The following is a 14,217-nucleotide window of genomic DNA, read 5'->3' on the forward strand; positions in this document are numbered from 1 at the left end:
CACACGGCAGAAGGTCCCAGGCTCCTCGTCGTCTGCGCTAATGTGGAGGGAGGCACGGTCCTCATGGATGTCGGCGACGCCGCGATTAGTGGCACCCAGTTCGAAAAGCTTTCCTCTCCTTTTTTTCTTTTTTTTTTCCTGTACCTTCGCGCTGATTGGTTTAAGAGTGGCACGAGAGAAAATAAAAAAGGGGTTAATCCACCTTTTTTTATCACCAAAAAAAAGGGGGGGCAAGCGGTTCCCTCCCCGTGCAGCTATTTACCGTGCGAGATCCGAAGTTCCGGTAACAACGTCTGTATCTAAACGATTCCCAGGAGGGCTCGCTGACTGCGAATCGTAAATAGATAAAATAGAAAATAGATGAAACGGATGTGTTTATCCCCCCCACCACCACCACCCCGGCTGCCTGCTCTCATTTAACACGCTGATATTTTCATTACTTTGTGTTTTCTTTGATTTTGCATCTCAGTCACGCTGCCAAGTTTACCTGACTTGATCACAGCACATTTCACTGTAACAAAATATGCTGTGCAGCTGAAGACTGGACGAACAGGAAGTCAAAGGACTTGGGTTCAACAGCCTACTCTCACTTGCTCCAATAAAACCAAGGATGTGTTGTGTGTGTGCATATATATATATATATATATATATATATATAGAGAGAGAGAGAGAGAGAGAGAGAGAGAGAGAGAGAGAGAGAGAGAAAGAGAAAGAGTGTTGGGTTATACCAGGCCCCTGACCCCTTAGGCCTACCGGGCACAGGCCTACTAGGCTCAATGGGTCAGGGTGGCTGCTAAACCAGAGCCCGTGTGTGTGTGAGTGAGTGTGTGTGTTTGGGGGGAGGGGGGGTTGGCATCTATCATCCATCACTACCAGTTTTGTCAAAAGACATTGGTTGTTATCTGGTCCCTGGATTTATGCCGCTAACGGGATTTGATGCAAGTCACATTTATCAATTGGGGTCGTTCCTCTTTTAGAGTACAAGGGAGCTCTGTTGGGACGGTCGTATCCATGGCAACAGAGGATTATAATTTCTCTGGATGAGCTATGGAGCATCAGTTACGTAACGCGGTCGGTCTTGGAGGCATCTCTGATGTTGTTGAGCTTGAGTAAGCTCTTTAGGGCTAAAACCCCAGAGATATACTGGATTGTGGATCTGCGCTGACTGTAGTTGCTTTACATGAACAAAAACATAAGCTATCTATTTGTAAGGCCAGTGGGTTGTCATTGTAATCTCTTTGTTTACATGGCACTCTGCATAGCAAAGCTGCTGTGAAGAATTTAAAGAGGAATGTCCCTCTGTGCAAGAATTTATACACATTTCTTCCAGAGTCAGTCAGTCTAGTCAATATTTGGGAATGGAGCTGCAATGGCATAAACCCAGGTATGAACCTTTCCATAGAAACATTGATCGGTAGACCGATTATAATGGATCTGATAACAGATGGGAGTATAATAGTGTGTTGTCCAGCCTACGTCATCCGTGTCCTCAGAGGACTCCTATTTGGGTCATCACCGTCACCGTAACCATCTCTCCTAACCCAGTTTAAGAAATGCTATCATGACTATAAATCTACATTTTTGTAATCTCGGCCTCCAACGGGGGAGTCATACTCAGTTCACCAACATCGCCTGGGCGTAGTAACTAGACATAGGAAGTAAAAAAAATTTCCAACTTTGAGCGACGTTAACTCTTTCAGGGATTCATAAGCATCAGTGTCATTCGAGATTATAATCACTCGTCTGTAGGGCCTGCCCCCCCCCGCCCCGCCATCTCCACCATGGAATAGTTCAAACTCCAGTCCCCATTTGAACTTTAGCGTTTAGCTTTGCATTACATAAGCTAAGTGCATGACTGGTGGAGAGGGGCCCACGTATGATGGGTCTAGGAGGTGAAGGGGGCGCGGGCAACTGGTAGGATACTGTTCAGTCAGCTGCTGCTGGCTGCTGTACAGCGTGGAGGAGGCACTGCTCTTTGTGACCGAAAGGAAGGGATTGACTCTGCACTGTCCAGGGTGCAGAAGTGGAGTTTGCACATTGCCGTCTGCACTGCCCGTCCCAATGTTTCTGACAGCCAAGATAAAAATGTCAATTTTTTTTTATTTCCCCCTTTTTGTCTCCCCAATTGTATCCAGCCAATTACCCCACTCTTCCGAGCCGTCCCGGTCGCTGCTCCACCCCCTCTGCCTATGCGGGGAGGGCTGCGGACTACCACATGCCTCCTCCCATACATTTGGAGTCGCCAGCCGCTTCTTTCCACCTGACAGTGAGGAGTTTCGCCAGGGGGACGTAGTGCGTGGGAGGATCACGCTATTCCCCCCCCCCCCCAGTTCCCCCTCCCCCCCCCGAACAGGCGCCCCGACCGACCAGAGGAGACGCTAGTGCAGCGACCGGGGCACATACCCACATCCGGCTTCCCACCAGCAGACTTAGCCAGCTGTTCTCTGTAGGGACGCCCGACCAATCCGGAGGTAACACGGGGATTCAAACCTGTGATCCCTGTGTTGGTAGGCAACGGAATAGACCGCTACGCTACCCAGACGCCTTAAAAATGTAAACGTGCGTGTGCGTGTGCGTGTGTGTGTGTCTGGATAGCCCTGTGATGTGATAGGAGGGTAGACCGGCTCAGAGGGTCAGCAGCAGCACATTTGAAATTCACTGAACATTACTTAATGGTCAGCAAAACACTGATTTTGTTGCTTTAGCTGTTTTGCATTACGGGCTGTATGACTACGTTACTATTCCACCTGGTCAATTTATTTGCGCTCAGTGCCCAGTATGAACTACTATAAGTCTTTGTAAGTCTTTTTTTGGGGGGGGGGACTTAAAAGCAAAAAATAAGTGCATATTGAGGAGGAATTTTCCTCAAACACAACATTTCAGTGGCTACCGGCAGCGAGAGGAACAGCAAACAAACTAGCAAACCATCAGGCGAGCTTGTAGCATGCTCAAACTACCACTCTTGTACCACACTAGACGCATCACACACGGCCTGTGGACCAGACCACTTACAATGCACACACAACTGGCTGTTAGTGGTTTCAGAGAGGAAGTTATCGTCTCACCCAACATGGTCCCACATGAGTCACACGCAGCATGCAGACAAAGCACACAGACCTCAATGTCATAAAGACGTTTGCTGTGCCAGCGGGAATATTTGCTTCGAAACTTCCTGCAGGATATCTCACATGTTTGAGATTGCACACAGCAGGCTTTCCCCGAAACACAAAGTTGTCTGCTGTGAAAAAATTACCGTAAATACGCCAAATAAATCAGTGGCACAGTCTTGCTCCGAACCCTAAAATAAAATTATTCTTGCACAAGGGGGGGGGGGGATGTTACGCTCACGCATGAGGATGCAGTAATTTCATTTGTTAACAATGCGTTTCACTTTTTTTTTTGGTCATTTTCTTTGTCATTTCTGTCTTACATGTGGACTTCTCTGTCATATTTAAAATCAGTGAAACCTGTTTGCGGAAAATTAGTATGACTAAAACGGCATTTAAAAAAAAGAAGAAGCAGAGAATGTTGGATTACAAGACTGGACACAAGACTAATGGACTTGTTAAGATGGAAGTTTCTGCAGGGGCTGTATTTATAATAGATTCCATATTGGGCATATTTGAGAATGAGACATGAAGTGTTCCCTTCATGCCATGAAACAGAGATGTTTAGGAACACTGAGAAAGAAAAGAGAGCTAAAAGACCCATAAAGAGTTCTTGTTAAAAAGAAGCAGATTTGAGACTTCTTACAGCAGAGCCAGTTAGTCTAAAACTTTCCATCAAAGAGTCACTGAGCTGCATGGAGTAATTACCTTTCACACAGCAACAGCTTCCAGGCCTTATTAGTGATAGTGTTTGTGCGTCGCGTGGGTGTGTGAGTGGGCGTGTGTGTTTGTGTGCATGCGTTGGTGTGTGCAGGTTTGTGTGTGTGTGTGTGTGTGTGTGTGTGATGTGATGTGAGCACGCGTACGTACGTGCATGTGAACATGCGGGCACTGGGTGCACGCACAACATGGGCAGGTTGAGTTGTGTGTTTACTCATGTGTTTTTATAAAGTGCACTGTGTGTGTGTGGGGTGGGGTGGGGTGGGGTGGGGTGGGTGGGGTTGGGGGGTTGTCTGTGTGCCTGTGGAATAACGGCACCCCAGGGTTGCCCTGATTGGCTGACATAATCCATTTTACCAGTAGTGATAATTCCTTCTGTCCTCAGTGTCTGCTGACAAAGGCCCACCCAGTGTGCTGTCACACAGTGTCTGTGTGCGCTGAAAAAATAGAGCGAGCATTACAGATACAAAATAAAACCCCAAAACAAACAAACAAACAAACAACCCGTGGAAAAACAACAACAATAAAGCAACACTGCTTTGAAATGTTCATTTTAAGCACTCAGGCCTCCATTTCCAACAGTCTATATAGATGCAGATATATAGACCAAAGATGAACACACGCATTAGAGGGATGGAAAACTTGAGGTCATAAAGTTAGGGAGGTAAGAGACACGGTCAAACATCGAAGTATTAAAACACTGATCTGATATCAGTGGGTGTGCTGGTGGACCAACTGACCAAAAATGCAGACGGCGTACTTAGGGCATGGGGCTGAAATGGATTTATGGCCTCGCTACCTCCCATCCTTCCTGTCAACATAGGATGTGCGCTAACTAATATGGCAAAATCTTAAAAGAATGAGACTATGGAGGGTGATTCAGCTCAAGCAGCTCAGCAGAAAGAGTTTGTTTAATGACCAGCAAATGCAACAGTCCAACATAGTAATAGATTGATAAAATAAAAAAGGGGATAAGCTCACACCATAACCAATGGGGCTCCATGTTGTCTAATTTTCCAGTGCAAAAGTGTGTGGTGCTCCTGCAGCGTAACACATAACCAAGTGGAAGGATTGTAAATCTCTCAGCCGTTGCAGATTTTAAAACTTTTAAATAATGTGTGCCCTGACGTTTCCAGGTTTTACCGCGTCATGAGGTGGTTGCGTTTTTCCAGAGTGGGGGTGAAATGGAGGGCCAATGGCAGGCAGTAAAATCCACTTGGGCATGCAGTCAACACACCATGCCAGCTGCATACAGCACTAAGGAACTTAAAATCCTCAACCAGAGAGTCTAAAGTAGACAAATTATGTCAAGTGGTCATAAAATCCCTCTGGCTGGCGAACCTCACAAATGGAGAGACTGAGAAAGAGGGAAGCTCTGTTGAAAGGGGAGTACCGCTTGACTTAAAACGTTTTTGTGGCCTTGTGAAGTGCTGCAAACATTTTTTTTTTAACATAGCAGTCTATCCACCAAAGCTGGAAACCCAGAAAGGCAGACACTGATTTTGTTGGAGAAAACTGATGGTGCCAGATGACAGATTAACCCTGTTCTTTATCTCGCCGATGTTGTTAGCGCTCCAGTTGACCGTGTCCCGGGAATGCCTTGCTCAAAGACACTTCAGCACGGTAAATGCTTGATGTGGCAGGGGATTCATCTGTTTTGCAGTGATGGCGTTTTTATCATTTCAAAGGGGAGTGGGCAGTCTCCCCACCTTCGCAGTGGCGTAGGGCACAGAGCAAGATGGGCTGTCAGGTCTCGTGTAAAACATATTAACACACAAATTAGTTATTAATAGATTAATCGATGACTGTATCAATTAGCAGGAATAAAAGCCGTGTATAATTCCGGTACTGTTCTGCCATCTAGAGGAAAAGGGGATCAACGTGGCAAGTTGACGAAAGGCGTATGATTACGTCATCTTAATGCGCCCCGACCGTTCTCACATGTCAAGAAAAATATGGGGACGCTGTATTTGGTGTTGACTGGAGTCTAGCACTCTAATCGACGGAGCAGTTTGTGATTTTACGACCCAAACTGACATTTTGATCGTACTAAAGATTGTTAGCGTACATAACTTAGTTACGTTTTGTCTGAATTTTATTTTCCCTCGTTTTCCGCAATACTAAAGTATTATTAGCTCGCAGGCTAAGCTAACGGTATGGATAACAGTGAGGAAAACACTGTGGAGCTCCACGGAGACGAAGAGATCATCGAAGTTATTGATCTAAACGCAACGGAGCCGGGACCTGGTAGGCATTTGACAGCTGTCAGTTAGTTAGGGTTGTTAGAGTCATTATAGTTTTGCTTAAGGACATTTGTCACCACAGTCTTTTTTACCTACATCCATACACTCGCACATGGGCACAGATATTGTTACATACTACATACACACGTACATGACATTCAGCGGAACATGGGTTCACAGATAGGGACAAAGACTTTGAGTGGGGTATTTTATTTTAAAGCTGCTGGTTGATACAACACTTGCTGACAATCTAACCTGAAACACAACCTTTGCCAACATCTGACTTATCTGACTTTTGGTTGCTGGTAGGACACTTTAGCTATTACTCCAAGAAACCATTCCCAGTTCCAGAAGAAAGAGGATATTGGCTTAGTGTCATTGTAAGAGGTGATTTAGTGGATTTCACCAAAGTTGATGTAAAGAGGATCGAGTCCCACCTAAACGTTAAGGGGTTAAAGTTCCAGAACCAGGGGTTTGATTCCCACCAAAAATGAACTGGGTAGGTGTCCCAGGGGCGGCCAGATCACTAACCCCAAACGAGCAAGACATCTACCTACTGAGAACGTCTGCTTGGTCAGATGTTTTCATTTTGTCTGTCAAGTCAATTTTATTTGTATAGCCCAATATCACAAATTAAAAATTTGCCTCATTGGGCTTTACAGCAACACAACATCCTGTCCTTAGACCATCGCATTGGATAAGAAACAACTCCCTCAAAAAACACTTTAACAGGGAGAAAAATTTGGAAGAAACCTCAGGGAGCACAACAGAGGCCGGATCTCTCTCCCAAGATGGACAACGTGCAGTGGATGCTATGTTTACACAATGTTCTAAATACAACATTGAAAGAGGATAACAGAATTATAATGGAATTATAAAATATATGAAGAATATGACGAGGAGGATGCCAAGCAGTGTCCAGACACCACCGTAACAGCCCAGTTCGTCTGTTTTCTTCTTTTATCACTACTTTCTTTTTATCTGTGCACTTTCACTTCATGGAAAGCACATTGCACTACATTTTAACACATGAAATGTGCTTTACAAACAAAGTTTAATTGATTGATTGATTAGTTGGTTCCCAGTCCAAAAGTATCAAAACAAGGATTAGAGACCCAGTTTCTACTTTGGATGTTAACTTTTCCATTAACAAAAAAGGTCAGCCATATCTTGTTTTTCTTGACCATCAGACGATTTGGCTGATGACTTAGAGGATGTAGACTTTGAAGATGCTGGAAATGGAGATGACTACAACGAAGGATGGGAAACTGAAGACGAGATGGAGGCTGAGGCGGAGCAAGATGACAGCGAGCTCACCTTCTCCAAACACACTGGTACTCATCCCAGTTTTAAATCTCTTAACTTTCATAGCCACTACATAATATTAAACTCAAGTTGATACTTCGGCTGTCAGATAAATGTTTATAATTTCACTGATGTAATGTATTTTCCATTTCATTAGGCTGTGTGTTTTGTGTAAGCTTGGATCCAGCGACAAATAGCTTAGCTGTGACAGGGGGAGAGGATGACAAAGCTTATGTGTGGAGGGTGAGCGATGGAGAAGTCCTGTTTGAGTGCACTGGTGAGTCACAAAGGCAGGCTAAAAATCAAATTACAGTTCTTAGCGTGAGATAGAAATGATGCAGAAGTAGCACTGAAATGAATAGCACAATGAATTCTCTCTGACAAGAGCCTGTTCCTTCCTGTCTACAGGACACAAAGACTCGGTGACGTGTGTCTTGTTCAGCCATGACTCTTCCATGGTGGCATCTGGTGACATGAGTGGCCTGATAAAGGTGTGGAAAGTTGAGACCAAGGAGGAGATCTGGTCTTTTGAAGTGGGGGACCTGGAGGTAAGACAAAGTGTGTATGCATGTTGTGTGTTTGTTTACATGTTTGCCTGTGTTAACTGTTAGCTTTTTTGTTGTGCCAGTATTGTTGGGTGATGTTAGCCTAGATAGATATTATTGTTAGATACCTCAATTCAATGACAACTCCAAAAAGATCTAATACATTTGCTTGTCTTTAAAGTTCCCTTCCATGCCTAGTCACAAATTCGTAACGTGCCTTCCATTTGGGGGAGGATCATGTGGCACCATGAGCGCATATATTTTCAACATTGGTTCCCCTTATGGGAATCAGACCCGTACCCTGAACACTGTAGTTGCCGTTCTCCATTCACTGAGCCACACTGCATTGGTGTCTGCTCTCCTTCCTCCTCAGTGGTTGGAGTGGCATCCTTGCGCTCCGGTACTGCTTGCAGGAACAGACGATGGTAATATGTGGATGTGGAAGATTCCGAGTGGAGAGTGTAAAACCTTCCAGAGTCCCGCATGCCAAGCGACCAGCGGAAAAGTGCTCCCTGATGGTAAGAAACCGAGAATTTAGAGCGCCTTGCAGAAAAACCTAAAAGTGTAATTTGTTTAGCACTGTTCATAACAGTGTTAGAAAATACTTTCCAATGGTAAAAAAAAAATCCCTTACACAGTAAAAAAAATGGGGAGGAAAATAGAGAAAGTAGAATAATAATGAAGCATTAAAAAGAACAGACCTGAATTGAAACCAAGGTTATGGAAGCATAAAACAGACAATTTCAACAGGAATAAAATTGTTGAAAGATTAGGAAAAGTTTGTTTGGGAAAATAAAGTCTGCAAAAGTGCCGTTGTATTACTTTACAGCTCAGACTAAGCAGAAGGGTTTCTGTTGTTTGTGTGTATTCAGGTAAGAGGGCGGTGGTGGGCTACGAGGACGGCACGGTACGGCTGTGGGACCTTAAGCAGTCCAATGCCATTCATGTCATCAAAGGTGAGTCTCGCCTCTCTCATCTGCCATGCTTAATGCCGTTACATTTCATGTTTCCAACAGGTGTCACATAACGTACTGTGTGGTAAACAGAGGCTATGTTCAGACTACCTTAAATTTGACACAATCTGATTTTTTTCTCCCATCAAATTTACAGAATTTTTTTTTTTTAAGGAACTCAGAATTCCATAAAAACATAGATACACGGCTTTTTTTTAAATTCTGTTTTTGGCCACTTACTTATATGTGGTCCTGGATTAAATACATATTCCTTATGCAGCCATGTGAGCCAAGCCTGAATGGTGAAATTGAGAGTAGTGTAGATTTTTTGTCGTTTCCCAAGACAAACATTGCTGTCGTCATCACTCTGCGTTGGCGGGCTTATTAGACAGGTCAATGGCTTGACCAGACCAGACCGGAAAAAATAATGGAGGTCAATGGAAAGACCATGAAGTCACTGATTTGATTATTTTGGAAGATATTTCTATTCAAACTAAGCTTGAGGGCACATATTGATTTTCGACTAGTGTTAAAAGAAAAAATGTGAAATGGCTGACCTGAGGATCAAGGTTTGCAGCGTGAGTCTACTGTCTCTCCCCCCGACAGGTCAGGATGGACACCAGGGGGCGCTGACCTGCCTAGCATGCAACAAGGATGGATCTCTGGTGCTGACCGGCTCAGTGGATGGTTTGACCAAACTTATCAACACTGCAACCGGCAAGGTGGGCACTGCAGGGTGGCACAGAAGTGGTTTGCCAGAAGAGGGAAAATAAACTTATGATTAGTCGTAATTTATTTAGTGTGTCTTCACTTATGTCAGCAAAGTTTGTGTGTACCTCCCATTGAAAGGTTGTTGGAGTATTTTCTGTGGAGGGGGACAAAGCCAAAGGCTCAAAAGACGAGGAAGAATCCAACTCCGTGGAATCTGTGGGATTCTGTAATGTGTAAGTGCACACTCAACATTACTCCTGTTTGTTAGAATTAGCCACAGCCCCACAGCACCTGGACATTAACTTAAACCTTTTGGTGAGGTTGTGTCGATTTACACATTAACAGCTAAAGGGGAGCCAACATGTTGAAGTTGTTACTAATTTATCTGAAAAGGAGAAATGCTATGTGTACAAAAGTGTACAAAACGTTTGTAACTGTGCAAGGAATTGGTAACAGCTGCTCCTCATTAAACAGTCTGATCAGGTGAATGCAGGTGGGAGCTGCAATTCCTTATTGTTTTAGCGTAGAAAATGAACTTCATTGTGCTCACTGGAAATTTGCATTTGATTTCATTGCTGTACAATGAAATGCAAGACAAGAAACAATAAATGCAAAGTCAATCACCACGTGACACAGCCAGTAACTTGAAGCCCCCAGTATGTATTTATAAAAAAAAAGAGCAAGAACTACAAATCCTGGTGGAGAATTTCCAGAGGTTCAGGGTAAAAATTCAATAATGCAATGGCATATGAGATAACACACCACTTGGAACGCATGTTTTGTTGTTCTGTGTTGCAAAGTTGGATCAATTCATGGTGCTAAAAGTTCTTTATTTGGGGAGGGGGGTGTCGATGCTATGAACACAGACAAAAAAAGATGGCAGTAGTTGGTGAGAGCTGACTGTTTATCCACTCAATGGGGGCAGGAGCATCCATACTTTTTTTTTTTGCATGTGCAACCTGTCTGTGGGCAAAAGCGCTATATAAAATGCAACTTGATTGATTGATTGATTGATTGATTGAAATAGTACTTTGACCTGTAAGCATTTGGGGCTGGACACCTAAAGCAGAGTTAAATCAGCAGAGGCATAATTCTTAACAGATTTAGTAGAGGAAATGTGGGTATTATAATTTTTTTAAATTTTTTTTTTTACAGAAATTAGATTTCATTCGGGACGGACATCGTACATTGTAATGAGGCCATTTATTTCAGTTATTCGCTCAAAAAAAAATGTTTAAGTGTGTAGTTACTCTCACGAAAGCACTGGGATGGTCTGTATACCTCTTGTCTCCCTAGGTACCATAATCCCTTGTGTCTCTTGTCCTCATCAGCTTGCCTCTAATTGCTGTGGCTTATCTGGATGGCACACTAGCCATATATGACCTCTCCACACAAGTCCTAAGGCATAAATGCCAACACGAGGTAACAACTATAGCAGAGTCTTACAAAGAATCTGACAGTGTACAGTCTTGGAATGCTGTGTTTTCAACAACAACAAAATGAAATGAAAGTAAATAACATCAAATTTCTTGCACTCTACAAAAACACTTAGAAAGAAGTCCAGCTTGGGTACTGATTCTTACAGCCTTGGAATTGCTGGGCACATTTCAAGAACAAAATAAATTAAAATAAAAATACTAAAAGTTTTTGCTTCTGGCCATCCGGGTCGCGTTGCGGTCTATTCTGTTGCCTACCAACACAGTGATCGCCGGTTCGAGTCCCAGTGTTACCTCCAACTTGGTCAGGCGTCCCTACAGGCACAATTGGCCGTGTCTGCAGGTGGGAAGCCGGATGTGGGTGTGTCCTGGTCGCTGCACTAGCGCCCCCTCTGGTCGGTCGGGGGGCCTGTTTGGGGGGGGAGCTGGGGGTAATAGTGTGATCCTCCCATGCGCTACGTCCCCCTGGTGAAACTCCTCACTGTCAGGTGAAAAGCGGCTGGCGACTCCACATGTATTGGAGGAGGCATGTGGTCGTCTGCAGCCCTCGCCGGATCGGCAAAGGGGGTGGAGCAGCGACTGGGAAGGCTTGGAAGAGTGGGGTAATTGGCGGGGTACAATTGGGGGGGGGGGGATAAAAAAAAAAAATTTTTGCACTCTACAAAAACTTGTATTTGAAGTCCTGATTGTGCACCTGATTTTGCACTCTCCAAACGGATCACTTTAAGGCCTAGGGAAAAATCGGCACTTGGTGCCACCAGCTTGTGCTAGTTGGAATCGTGAGCATTGAATGGCTCTACGCACAATGAGGGTAAAGAACACTGATCTCAGACCTGCTGTTTTCCTATAGTGCGTTCACGTTTTAACCAACAGATGTCACTGTTGAGCTTTCCAACATTTTATCTACGTACATTTCCAACCGACTGCCCCACTGTAACTGTAGTTAAAAAAAACTTTTAAAATAAATAAATTCTCTGATGCTTAGGCCCAGCAAGCCACTGAGCTTGTAATACACTGGTGGAAATATTTGTGTGTGTGGTGTGTCTTCCCTTTGGGTAGCTGTACATACATGTGCGCACATGTAGTGTGTATGTAGGTACATGCCTTTGCCTTTTTGACCCGAGGCTGTGAGTGTGTGTCTTTGTGTCTGTCTGTCTGTCTGTCTGTCTCTCAGTCTCGCTGCCTGTCAATCACTCTCTCTGTCTCTCTCTCGCTCCACCTCTCTTCTCCATCCAGGCTGGCATCGTCCACCTGCAGTGGGAGGAAACTTCCTCGGTGGTGGCCACCTGCAGCTTAGATGGAGCATTGCGCCTTTGGGACGCTCGCGCGGGCAACATGGTGTCCGAGTACCGCGGCCATACCTCCGAGATCCTGGACTTCACCCTCAACAAGTAGGCCTCACACCCATGATGGATGCCTGCAGGGGATTATAATAATATACTTTATCTAGGTGGTGAAACGAATCCCGATCTAATCGGTTCAGACCACAGGGTCAGCTGCTGAACAACAAACAGCCGCAGAGTTGGCAGGGTTTCGTAGTCCTGTATGTGTTCATGGCCACATAGTTTTGAGGCATTAGGATAGGGATTGAGGGATTCTTGTGCTATTCCCTCAGATATTTTTCACTCTCATGACATTAAAGCTTTAGCAGAAAATTGTGTTGAAAGTTGTGTCAAACAAAACCCTCTCGGCAATCTGGATCTCTTTCATCTCACCCTTGGCCATTCTTGCCTGTTCTTCCTACACAGAGAAGCATCACTGGCTGTTACCGCCTCCGGAGACAACCAGGCGAAGGTCTTCTGCCTCCAAAGACCCGACCGGTAAGGAGACGGCAACGAGGAGAGGAAAGACTGGAGGACGAGAGAGGAATCGTGAAGCAGAGGCGCAGGACAGACTTTACATGTCCCAGTTTTATGGGCGCCACAACCACAATAATCACACCTTCCTGTTCATACTGCCTCTGGAAAGGACATTTTCCATCTCCTGCTTTTTTAGTTAGTTTTTTTTTTTTTTTCCCAATGACCTTGCCTTCCAGTCTAACCTGCCTGTTTAGGAGTGTAGCAGGTGGTGGACAAAAGATCCTTCATTATCTTTTCTGTTTCTTAACAAAGCAGGTGTGTTTGATTATTAAAATTATTATTATTTTGCTTGGTGGTTTGCCATTAGCAGGCTGTTCAAAGAACGTTGAATCAGTTCATCTGGACACAATGTTTGAGAGAAATGTTTCATCACTCATCTAGGTGACCTCTTCAGTCTCAACTGACTGCAGGTGTCCCCACCCTTATAAACAATACAGTTGCATATCGACCAAAGTCAACGATCAGTTTCATATGCAAATTGCCATGACCATTGACAAGAGTTTCAACGGCCATGTGCACTATTCACAGAGGATTTGGGAACGTTTGCAATCACGGCATTGTAAGATGGCGACAGGTGTACTCTTAGCCCCCCAGTTCAGGAATGGCTGGTCCCTCTTCACATGGCCTCTGACTCCCCGTTCAAACCAGCGTTCCTCCCTATCAAGGATGTGCACATCCTCAGCCTTGAAAGAGTGGCCAGTGGCCTGTAGATGGTGTGGACTGCAGAGTCCTGGCCTGCCGTGTTGGCTCTTCTGTGTTGTGCCGTCCTCTTGGCCGGTGTATTAGCGGCCTCTTAGCAGGCTATTGTTTCTGGTCGTGCTCTGTTGGCCTCACAGACATGCAAGCAAAATCCAGCACACCTTTAGTGTGTGTGGGGGGGGGGTGTATGCATGTATGTATGTGTGTGTGTGGGGGGGGTGTGCGTGTGTGTGAGCGTGCATGCTCATCTTGGCTCTGTAGGTGGAAGGAACAGGGCCCCACCCTTTTACTTTAAGTGTTCTCTTGTGCAGGAATCTTAAAGAGGGTATATATTCATAGACTGAGTTATCGTAACACCCTTTGCGGTTTCCTCAGAAATCCCCTATTTGATATTTCAGGTCTTTTTTTTTTTGAAGGTCAGGGTTAGATGGCTTATAATGGGGATGTGTGGTTTTCCGGCTCTCGAGTGGACGACGCTGTCCGAAATTACAACTTAGATGTAAACTCAAATGAAAATGCGGCATGTGGATTAATGTCCTTTCCTCCTGGGATCTATTAAAATTTATTTTTGACGTAAAGGCTGTTTTCGGTCAATCCCGACCGCTCTCTCAGTTTCTGAGAAATGGACTCTTACTCATG

The 14,217-nt window shown here is 44.7% G+C and overlaps 1 protein-coding gene across 2 annotated transcripts; it reads left to right on the top strand.

The window, feature by feature from the left end:
- Positions 1 to 5,781: 5,781 nt before the first annotated feature.
- aamp (angio-associated, migratory cell protein) lies at positions 5,782 to 13,167 on the top strand. 2 transcript variants are annotated; one of them, XM_056301370.1, is made up of 11 exons: positions 5,782 to 6,074; positions 7,261 to 7,404; positions 7,533 to 7,652; positions 7,784 to 7,923; positions 8,294 to 8,438; positions 8,793 to 8,876; positions 9,480 to 9,595; positions 9,723 to 9,817; positions 10,916 to 11,006; positions 12,257 to 12,411; positions 12,769 to 13,167. In XM_056301370.1, exons 1-11 carry the CDS (start codon positions 5,984 to 5,986, stop codon positions 12,842 to 12,844), a joined length of 1,257 nt encoding a protein of 418 aa, XP_056157345.1. In that variant the 5' UTR covers positions 5,782 to 5,983; the 3' UTR covers positions 12,845 to 13,167. The 2 variants fall into 2 exon arrangements, with proteins under 2 accessions (XP_056157345.1, XP_056157346.1); XM_056301371.1 differs by lacking the exons at positions 10,916 to 11,006; positions 12,257 to 12,411.
- The last annotated feature ends 1,050 nt before the right edge of the window (positions 13,168 to 14,217 follow it).

The sequence above is a fragment of the Lampris incognitus genome, chromosome 21 (assembly GCF_029633865.1).
Source record: "Lampris incognitus isolate fLamInc1 chromosome 21, fLamInc1.hap2, whole genome shotgun sequence".
Lineage (NCBI taxonomy): Eukaryota > Metazoa > Chordata > Actinopteri > Lampriformes > Lampridae > Lampris > Lampris incognitus.

Coding starts and splice junctions, on each gene's coding strand:
- aamp (XM_056301370.1), top strand. CDS start 5,984: ATGGATAACAGTGAGGAAAACACTGTGGAGCTCCACGGAGACGAAGAG. Junction 8,439..8,792: donor CGGAAAAGTGCTCCCTGATG/GTAAGAAACCGA, acceptor GTGTGTATTCAG/GTAAGAGGGCGGTGGTGGGC. Junction 8,877..9,479: donor TGCCATTCATGTCATCAAAG/GTGAGTCTCGCC, acceptor TCCCCCCGACAG/GTCAGGATGGACACCAGGGG.